Source organism: Gracilinanus agilis, chromosome 6 (genome assembly GCF_016433145.1).
Source record: "Gracilinanus agilis isolate LMUSP501 chromosome 6, AgileGrace, whole genome shotgun sequence".
Taxonomy (NCBI): Eukaryota; Metazoa; Chordata; class Mammalia; order Didelphimorphia; family Didelphidae; genus Gracilinanus; species Gracilinanus agilis.
In genome coordinates this window covers 173,232,201-173,242,618 of record NC_058135.1, presented here as the reverse complement: position 1 = coordinate 173,242,618, position 10,418 = coordinate 173,232,201, and the positions used below count along the sequence as shown (strand labels likewise).

The window sequence follows — 10,418 nt, the reverse complement described above, 5'->3', positions numbered from 1 at the left end:
TCTCTAAGGATTATATAAGAGGGCTAGAACCTGAGTGGTCAGTGCAATAACCTTCTAAATGATCTCCCTTCTTTAAATGTCTCTCTGCTCTAATCCATCCTCAACTCAGCTGCCAACATGATTTTCTTAAATTATAGATCTGATTCTGTCACACACACACACACACACACACACACACACACACACACACACACTCCATGTTTATTAAACTCTTGAGATGCCATATAAAGATCTCCGTCCTTTAAAATTCTTTATAACCTTCAAATCGCTTACCATCTCCAAGTATGAGGAGGAAAGAGAGGAAAGAAGAGGGTTTGGATCTTATAATTTTGCAAAACATATGTTGAAAATTATTTAAATATATAACTGGGAAAATAAAAAAAATTCTTGATAAGCTGGCTTCTTCCTACTTTTCCCGTCTTATTCTGTACTCCCCTCTATGCATAGTATGATACCGTTATGCTGGCCTATTTGCTTTTCCTCAAATAAGATGCTCTGTCTTCCATAATCTGTGCCTTTGAATTTCTCCACGTCTGCAAGATGCTCCTTCCTTTATTCTGCCTCTTAGTTTCTGTGACTTTCTTCAAGATTAAGCTCAAATCCTACCTTCTGCAATAGGTCTTTTCTAGTCCCCCACCTACTAGTGCCTTCCCCTCTAAGATTGTTTTCTCTCTCTCCCTCTATTAGTTGTTATTGTTCAGTCTTGTCTGACTCTTTGTGACTCTATTTGGGGTTTTCTTGGCAAAGATACTGGAGTGCTTTGCCATTTCCTTCTCTGTCTCATTTACAGATAAGGAAACTAAGGCAAACAGTGTTAAATGACTTGCCCAGGGTCACACAGGTAGTAAGTGTCTGAGACCAAATTTGAACTCAGGAAGATGAATTTGTCTCCCCAACTAGAATGAGTTCCTGGAAGGCAGAGACTGTTCCCCCCCCCCTTTCCTTAGAGTATTCAGCACAGTGCCAGACACATAGTAAGTGCTTAATCAGTACTCAGTGACTTTCTAACTTCCCTTTTCTCCCCTTTAGGCTATTAAGGGACTGAAGTCCCATCTCTGGTCTCCAAGTAAAGCAAGAATGATGGCAGCTCAGAAGATGGAGGACTGAGCCCTCAAGCGTCTCCCCACTGTTTCTCATACCAGGTGGTCTTGTCTGGTAAGGGATGACTTCACAATCTTTTGGGTTACTATGTCAATAAAACACACATGTGCATAAAGGAAAAGAATGAATTATACTCCTATAGTTTCCTATAAGACTACTCTGAAAATACCAGGTACCATCAAGAAATTGCTGCTCTTGCTGTCATGGAAACTTGACACCCAGGATTTTTTATATCACACAGAATGGGAAAAGTAGACAGTGGACAGTAATAACAAAGTAAGTCTCAGAACATTTGGCTAAGAGTCAAAAAAAGTCTAACAAAGTTTAAAAGAGCATTCATAGAGACTTTTGCTGATGAATAGTCTTAAAGAAAAGGGTGGGACAGTTCACAAGTAAGAAAGAAGTTAAGATATTTCTCCAAACAATTATCAAGACTTTTATTAAGTAGGACTTCAGGAGGGTTGCTAGTAGTAAACATGAATGTGATATCTGAGACTTCTTTTTTATGGTTACTTACTCTGACTTTTAATTTTTGCTGTATCTCCTAAAGAATTCCTTTCCTTTCCATAATATACAGATAAGGCATATTCTAAAAAATACTCATTAGCCAATTTTTAAAAAAGCCCTTCAGGTTCTAAAGGAAGTCATTTCTCTTGCTAATTTTTTTAAAAAAAATGACCTGTGAGCAGAACTATAAACAATCCTGATGAAGCAAATAGTCAGAAGTTTAAATCAGATCATTGTAGACAAAGCAAAATACAAAATTCATTAAAAACCATCACTTTATTTGGTTTATCCATGGAAAGTCTGCCGTTAGATTGTTTTATTTAATGTGCTCACTCCATAAATAACTACTTCCCTGAAAGTTAAAAAAGATTATTTTTTATATTCTTCTCTAGCCTGAAAAATACTAGGCTATTAACTCTACTTTCTTAAAACAATTAGAAATTCGGAAAGCCCTAGAATTCAGAATCCGAACTGCATCCTGAATGTGTGTGCAATCAATTAAATCTTAGTGAATAAATCACTTTAAAAGAAAAGTGTTCGGTTTCTTTTTGCTTTCAAAGCTTCTGAAACAAACCAAAACAATGAAATCTCTCATAGTGGAATCAACCTGTAACGGAGGAGCTCCAAGAAATACTTCTGAACACAGTATTTTTATTGCTAGTACACAAGCCACTTTGTTTCTTTTGTTTTTCTCAACCTGCCAACATCTTATTAGGGAAATAGGCATTAAGACTGTTTGACAAATAGTCAGGCCAAGATATGCTGTACATATTCATACACACCAATAAATGATGAGAGGAAGTTTAAGATGCAGTAAAAATAAATTTCGAGAGTTTAGCTCTGGTTTCACATAACACCACTTCCATAAAGCACTTAGAACACTAAGGCAGCAGTACCCTTCAGATAGTACACAGGGGACACATCATTTAAATAAATGTGTTTCTTTGCCTGAACAGAAGTTCAAACCTGCTCAATTATCATTAATTTTGTTCCTTTTATTATTATTATTTTTTTCCCCAAGCGTGAACGAAGAAGCCGCGGCCTCCGAGGCTCTGCAGGCAGCTCTTGGCCGGTCTGGGTTACCGGTGATTATTCATCCAGCCGCGATCCAACAGTCGCGAGCAGGGGCAAAGCCTTCTTCCCTCCCCCTCCCCCCGCTGCTACCTTAGAGAAATCGAGGAGGAAAGTGGCCGAGGCATTTTAGATGCTGCGGCTCGCCCGCAGGTGAGTCAGTCCAGGGAAAGAACGGGGGCGAGAACAGTTTAGAAAGAAGTCCCAGGAACAAGTTTAGATGCGTATAACAGGCACCCCTTAAAAGGCACCACAGGCTTGAACAGCACGAAAAACAATTGCCATAGTAAAGAACAGTGAAAACCACTACAAGAAACTTTTGAGCCTGAGAGCAGTCTCAAATACGGAAGACCATTCCCCTCCGCACTTTGGGGCAGCTTTCCCAGGAGTACTCGCCTCTTGGGGTCTTGGTTAGAGAGACTAGATTCGGTTATTCCAGAATTTCTGCCTTGCTCTTTTATTACTGGGACAAAGAGAAAAGTGGGTGACGAATGGGCAACGAGGTAGAGGACGAGAGAGAAGGGAAGACTGAGGGCTAATGGCATTGCACAGGAGGAGCAGCAGCAGCAGCAGCAGCAGCAGCGGTGATTTGCTCCTGCACTGTGACCCGGGACAGCAGATTTTTTTTTTTTTTTATACTCCCCTCAAACAACTCCCCCCTCCCCCTCCCGCGCCCTTTCAATCCACCGCTTTCTCCTCCTCCTCCCTCCTCTTTCCTTTTTAAAGAACTCCTTCCCGGGAAAGCTGTCAGCAGTCAGGAGAAGCTGTATGTACACTGCTCGGACTCGAGCAGCCTCTTCTCCATCGGCCCAGAGCAGTGGGGATGAGCCCTCGGGAGGAGCGCAGCAGCGCCCTCACAGCCTGCCTCCTCTACTGTCTGGACGCCTCCACACGTGGGACGCCTGTTCCCTTCTGACTGGGCTCCTGTCCCTTGGGCTACTTGTGGCTGTGCGTAAAGGTGCGGGAAGAAATAAACTACGCGCTACGACCTCCATCAGCAAGTTCCCACCTCTCGGTGTGATTCTTCCTGCGAGGAGTTGGGAGGGAAGGAGGGTGGCAGGGTGTTAGAAGCGCCCCCCCAGGCCCAGAGAGCTATGAGCCGGGTAAAAAGCCTCGGCGGCAGCAGCAGAAGCAATAAGAGCAGCCCCGGGAGCCCCGGCCACCGAAGCAGCAAAAGCAGCGGCAACGGCAGCCAGAGTAGTGGTCACCCTTGCCCCCTCTGGCGCGTTCCGCTTCCCTGTGGATCCTGCCGTGGGCGCCTCCCGTAGCTGCTCTCCCTGAGTACTCAAGTAAGAGAGCCTTTCTGGCCAGATTGGGTTCTCAGTTCCATTCTACCTGATGCACCATGCTGGCCTCGGGACTACGGGGACTAGAGAGCCACCGGGGCCGCCTGCCAGGCTCGTGCTGATCCCAGTAGGAGCAGTCTCTGAGGTGGGGGGAAACTTGGGGTGCCGGGCTACAGCGCACCCTCCAACTTCACTATCTACTGCCTGAGAGAAGCAGCGGCAGATCCTACAAGCTGCCTCCCTCCACCCCACTCGTTCCTTTCCCTAAAATCCTTAGGAAAGGCGATGGGGGCGCTGCTGGCGCTCTGCCTCCTACTGGGTTGGCTGCGCTGGGGCCCCGCTGGGGCACAGCAGGACGGGGAGTACTGCCATGGCTGGGTGGACGCGCAAGGCAACTACCACGAGGGTTTCCAGTGCCCAGAGGGCTTCGACACCCTGGATGCCACCATCTGCTGCGGCTCCTGCGCCCTGCGCTACTGCTGCGCTGCTGCCGACGCCAGACTCGATCAAGGGGGTTGCACTAACGACCGCGGAGAGCTGGAACACCCGGGCATCACAGCGCGTAAGTATCGGGATCCCAAGCAGTCCCTCCTCCCCACCCCCCCCCCCCCGACCCCACCATCTTGCCATCCAAGCGGGCTGGTTACTTTTGTGAGCGCTAGTGTGTGTGTGCGTGTGTGCACGCGTGCATGGTCTGTTCCATCACCTTAGCCCCAGTACTAACCCCTCAGAAGGTTGAGTCTGTTCAGCCAGTGGGCAGAAGGAGAGGAAGGAGGGGCTGCTTTCCCTGTTCCCTTCTGGCTCCCATCGTATCCCCCCAGGTCTAGTCCTTGGGGGGTACTGACAACAACAGGACTAGACGGGACACGCTAGAGGCAGGTACACAGGGACCTGACTTCACTCCTCCGCCACCTACTTTGCGTCGCAAGACCGAGGAGGCGCGCAGCCCACAATTGGGGGGCAGGTTCGAATGCAAGTTGGCCTGAGGAAGCTGTCCCTCCCACGCTGACAGAGATCAGATTTTTTTTTTCTTCTGATTTTCCAGCGCTTAGCACAGTGCCTGGCACATCTTTAGTACTTAATAGTTTCTGGTGACTGAGATGCCAAGGGCTGGTTTGCTTTGCCGCGTGTAGGAGGTGTTGTAGGCTGGAATGAATATGAGTGAATTCATCGAGTTTTCCACGTAGGCTAGTGAGATGGGGGGGGGAGGGGGCAGACTTGGAGAGGAGGAAAGAGTCCGGGTCCCCAGTCTCCCTAGAACTGGAAGACGTTAGTGAGTGGTGATAGAGTGTGAAACTCTACTCCTGACGCCAGTTAATCAACAGCCCCGCACTGAAGGCAAAGCCTGAGTCACTTTTTCTTTTAAACCTTTCCTGCACCCCTCCCCCAGTCCCTTTCCTTTCTTTGCATCAAATTACCCTCTCCCTCCCCCACTACCAAACTGAAAACAGCGCAAATCACCGCCACCGGCGTGGCGATTTTAAAAGCCCCAGTAGGCAGCCCTCCTCCCCTTTATTCTCGCATCAGAAAACACGGGTCGAGTTTCCGCTAACTTCAGAGCTGAATAAATCACAGCCCCGACCGAGGAATCTTATACCTTAAGAAAAAGTCCCTCCCTGCGCCGCCCCCCCTCCCTCCCCAACCACCTGAGTCTTAATATTGGGGAAACACTAGGCAGTGGTTTAAAGGCCAGCGAAACTAGAGGAGACGGTGAGGCCACGGAGGACAGACGTGGTGGAAATTTGGACAAAACAGGTGAAGTAGTCCCAGAGGGCAGTTCCAAAGGCATTTGTAGATCAGATGAAGTGAAGAAGCCCGCAATAGATGAGAAAGATTCCTGTAGGAAACGGAAGAGCCCTTTCTTTGGAAAGGTTTCTTTTAAAATCTGGTGACTTCCCCTATTTCTCTGTGTACGGGGTCACTCGGATATTAGGAGGACGATTTGGGAAGTAGTTTGGGGGACTTTACTTTAGATGCTCTTTATCAGTTGCTTAATCCCATTGCAAGAACTGGTCCATTTAGTAATGCCTCGATTTACATTATATGCAAATCCATTGGGAAACTTTTAAAAAGCTATATAAAAGTTTTATTAGTGGTTACAGAAAAAGAGAGAGCACAAATCTCTCCCATCCACTTTCCTCCTCACCTTTACTCCTTTTGAGAACCTGGAACCTTGCTTCGTTCTATGTCATCTCTGCTTAATTTCTCAGGTTGCAGCACTCTTGTCACTAGCAGCCTAAGGAATCTCTCTCTGTCTTTCTGTCTCTGTCTCTACCTTCTACCTCCTTTTCCTTTCTTCCCTCTATTCTTTGCAGTCAACAAGGGCACAAGGAGAGCAGCCCTGTACCTTTTTCTTCCATATCCTTTAAGCCGCCTTTTGCCGCTAAATCCTTCTGAGGAAGAAGATGAAGAGATGAAGGCTTGGCCAACTTGGGAGTTTGATGAAATGAACGACAGTCCCAGAAGCAAATACACCTCGCACGCATTTGCATGGGGGTGGGTGCAAATAAAGATGGAGTTTGGCCTTGTTTACTAAAGAAGCTGTCAGGCAGAAAATTATGGTTGAAGACACCAAGAATTGGAGCAGTATAAGGGGGAGATTTGGACGTCCAAATGCCTTGAAACAAACATTTAACCCTTTTTCCTAGACTACTGGGGAGTGCTTGTTAAGAAACTATTGAAAAGATGTGACTAGATCCGGAAGAGTAGGAAACGGGGAACGCAGTGGATTTTTAGATGTGTTTCGGGGGTTTTGGGAAACAAACCCCGGAATGCACATGGAACAGGTCCCAGGCTTCTGACTGGGAGATGGTGATACTGGGATGGTAGAGAAGTTTCCAAGGGGCTGATTTCAGTGTCATTTAGATTTTTAACATAATCAAATCAATCTAAATGAAACTCTCCCCAGTCAATTGCTTTCATGAGAGCAAGGGATTTTTCGGCTAGTGGTTTCCCAATGAGGGTAATGTAAAGATGTGGCCTGCAAGCTACAATGTCTGTTTGGTTTCTCCCAAAGGAGTGGACTGTCTCTTTGGTCATTAGACCTGGAATTGATGTGCATCAGAGGTTATAAATAAATAAAAAAAAAGCTTTGAGAAACGGTGTTGCATGAATTCTGGGTCTCCCATATTTTGAACTCAAGCCAAGGAGCAGCCAGAACATGCCATTTTTAAGCAAACCTAGAAGGTATGGAAAATCATTAACTAGGGCTTCATTTTTCCTCCCTTTTAGAACCAGTCTATGTGCCATTCCTGATTGTGGGTTCCATCTTCATCGCCTTCATTATCCTGGGCTCCTTGGTGGCTATTTACTGCTGTACCTGCTTGAGACCTAAACAAACATCTCAGCAGCCTATTCGGTTCTCACTTCGAAGTTACCAGAACGAGACCCTCCCCATGATTCTGACCTCTACGAACCTCAGGACACCCTCAAGGCAGTCCAGCACTGCCACCAGTTCCAGCTCCACTGGAGGCTCCATTCGAAGATTTTCTTTTGCCAGAGCCGAGTCTGGCTGCCTGGTGCCCTCACCTCCTCCACCATACACCTCGGGCTGCTTACAGACAGGTCATTCGATCCACCTGACCCAACCATCTGGGTTCCTGGTGTCACCACAATATTTTGCCTATCCTCTCCAGCAGGAGCCAACGCTTCCTGGGAAAAGCTGCTCGGACTTCAGCCCCAGCTGATCTGAGCCAGGCTGCAGAGGGAAGGACAAGGGGAGTGGCTCTGACTTTTGCTCATGTTCATGCTTACTTAGATGATTGTTCTGGGCCATCAGAACATCATGGAGAAGAGAAATATTTCTTTTCTAGAATTAACATGTTCTCTCATTTGGATCACACAAAGTGGATGCTTTAGGTAATTGCTTTTTGCCTTTTTTTTTTTTTAAAGTTGATCTCTACATTTCAATTTGATATCTTTACTCACAAAATTGCCACAACTAGAAGCTGAAAGCAGCATTCCATTCGAAACATTTCACTGGTCAACTCAAAACATTCTTTGTATAAGCGATATTAGAAGTTACTCTTTTAAGCTTGAGTGGCTAATTTAATGATAATGGAAAAGGCAGTTCCTGATTAGAGTTATCAGATATTCATTTTTATAAAAACCTTAATCACACCTTAATAAACTAAGGGAACCCTGAACATCTCGGGACAGTATTTAAGGGTGTTGAAGTAATTATTGTATTAATAATCACACAATTAAAAATCCTTGCTTTTCAGAAGACAAGATGTGAAAAATTCCAAATTTAATAAGCAATTTTCAATTTTAGGCAAATCCTAATGAAACTTTCCCCCTGGGGAATATTTATTGTGAACTTTTGTTCAGTGACATTTTAGTATATAAATGAAAGTTGGACAATTGAGGTTTAAAGTTTTATTTGTGAAATTAATTATGTAAAAAGTGTAAAGATATTTGTAATTTAATGTATTTACACATTGACAATACTAATTATTTAGTAATCACACTGAATTTTTATGTTAATAAAAGCTGTGGTTGAAATTGCTGTTATTGGTAATCTGTGCCAGATAGCTAAGACCAAGTGGCCTTTGAGCCAAGAGCAGAATATTTGCATACCCCTCCCCCTTGTTAGATCAGTAAATTATTTGATTTGCTTTTGTGAAAACTTTTTAGTTTTTAATCAAAGCACTTCATTTTATAGACTGATGTAAACCACTTGATAATCAATGAAAGAGACGTATGTTACTAAATTTAATCCTCTCTAATATCGAATTTAAATTGCTTTACAAAAGCAATCTCTTGTATCTGATCATAAAAGTCATTTAGGCAATAACCAATTATTCAACATTCACTTTATGCCAGGTGCTATGCACCTGGAAAGAGGTGAAGAAAATTAGCAAAAATTTTATGCATCATCCTATCTTCCTTTATGGCGGTCACTTATTCAGAGATGGACCCTTACGATTATCTAAGAACATCCTGGTTTCCCTATTTGCCCGATATATATTTAAAAGGGATGGCTGAAAGTTATACTAGTGATAGTGGCTTGTATTATTGATACAAGGGGAAATTATGTTCATAAATGGAATCTTTTACATACAAAGACTGACTCACCACCAGCGAAACGTATTGGTTGAGGTTTTCCAATATATTTTGTGGAAGATAGAAATGGATATAAACCAGCTTCTTTTCTTGGGAAACCTGTCCATGTGCTGCTGGCCTATCTAAACCTTGCTATATCCTCAGATGATCAGTCCACACTTCAAGGTCCATCCTTGACCCGTGAAACAGAGTACAGCAAGCAGACTCGCAGAGATCAGACTACAACTTTGGCTTGGCCAGCAGGACATTCTAACCAAGTGAGCTAATTGGCTACAAATAATTGTTTTTCTTAAAAGACTTATTCGTTAAAATTGTGCTATGTCTTCTCTTTATTCCTGTAATATTTTCATGGGAAACTTGTTTAAAACTGTGGATTTTAAAATTAATATCCAATAACTAAATATTATATTTAATAAAGTTTTATTAATAAGAACTAAAGTAAGAGACCTAGGTATTCAGTCTGCTCGCCAGAGCCAAAAAGAGCAAGAACGAGGTGGAGCCTCAGAATTTATACAAAAGTGACCTGGCAACCGTGGAGGCTCAGGAGAGATTAAAGGGAATTCTGGGAAAACTAAAGACTTATGGGAGATGAAGTCCAAGGTTCAAAAATCTCCATTTATACAAAACAAATCTATCAATATTAAGAATTTAGTAGGGTTTCTGAAGTTAATTTATTATAAATCTTTAAAATCTCAAACTTAAAGGTCTTCCTTTCTAAGGAAAGACTTTAGAGTCATCACTAACTTCCAACATAGTCATATGCTTTATCATTACGGATATTGGAGATTTGATACAAGAAAACTTCAAGAGTGAGAAATTTCCTGTAAATAGTATTGTTAAAACATTACAGAATGATTAAGCTGCATAATAAAACATACCATTTGTATAGGTTTATTTTTTGACCAAGAGAGAGAAGAAACCTTAGAGGAGATCTTGGCCAATCAACAAAGGCTGGAAAGGGGATGCAATCCATCTATTTCTCAAGACCCTCAGTGCTACTTTCCCAATGCTATTTATAATGATAATTTCCGAGTAATTTCATTATACTTTTACATTAATTTAACTTACCTTAATACAGTATGTCATACACAATTGTAATATAATACTCCCCTATGCCATGGATTTGATCTAGATTTGATGTTATAGTGATGTAACACATCGTCAGGGTATGGGAGTTCTATGACACTTCATGTATTTCTTTCGAATGCCTTGCGATGTAAGAAGGAGATATGGGCAAAACTGGTGTTTTCCAGTATTCTTTGTCGCCCAGTCTACAGATTATATCTGGTAAAATAAGAGACAATGTGGTTCCTCTCATAAATGACAATATGACTAGATGATTAGGTATAAATTGCAGTTGATTTGTTTTAATTGAACTCTCAAAGTTCA

General features: G+C 43.3%; 1 protein-coding gene across 2 annotated transcripts; it reads left to right on the top strand.

Annotated features, from left to right (window-relative positions):
• The first annotated feature begins 4,250 nt into the window (after positions 1 to 4,250).
• On the top strand, positions 4,251 to 9,232 carry SHISA3 (shisa family member 3). Of its 2 annotated transcripts, XR_006506518.1 has the most exons (3): positions 4,251 to 4,527; positions 7,197 to 7,823; positions 9,174 to 9,232. XR_006506518.1 is itself a non-coding variant. In XM_044681218.1 (2 exons), exons 1-2 carry the CDS (start codon positions 4,251 to 4,253, stop codon positions 7,649 to 7,651), a joined length of 732 nt encoding a protein of 243 aa, XP_044537153.1. In that variant the 3' UTR covers positions 7,652 to 8,256. The 2 variants fall into 2 exon arrangements, 1 of the variants encoding a protein (XP_044537153.1); XM_044681218.1 differs by lacking the exon at positions 9,174 to 9,232 and having other exon boundaries at positions 7,197 to 8,256.
• Positions 9,233 to 10,418: the final 1,186 nt, after the last annotated feature.

Bases quoted from the DNA above. Each gene is read 5' to 3' on its own strand.
- SHISA3 (XM_044681218.1), top strand. From the start codon at position 4,251: ATGGGGGCGCTGCTGGCGCTCTGCCTCCTACTGGGTTGGCTGCGCTGG. The intron at 4,528-7,196 runs GTAAGTATCGGG...CCTCCCTTTTAG, and splicing joins ACACCCGGGCATCACAGCGC to AACCAGTCTATGTGCCATTC.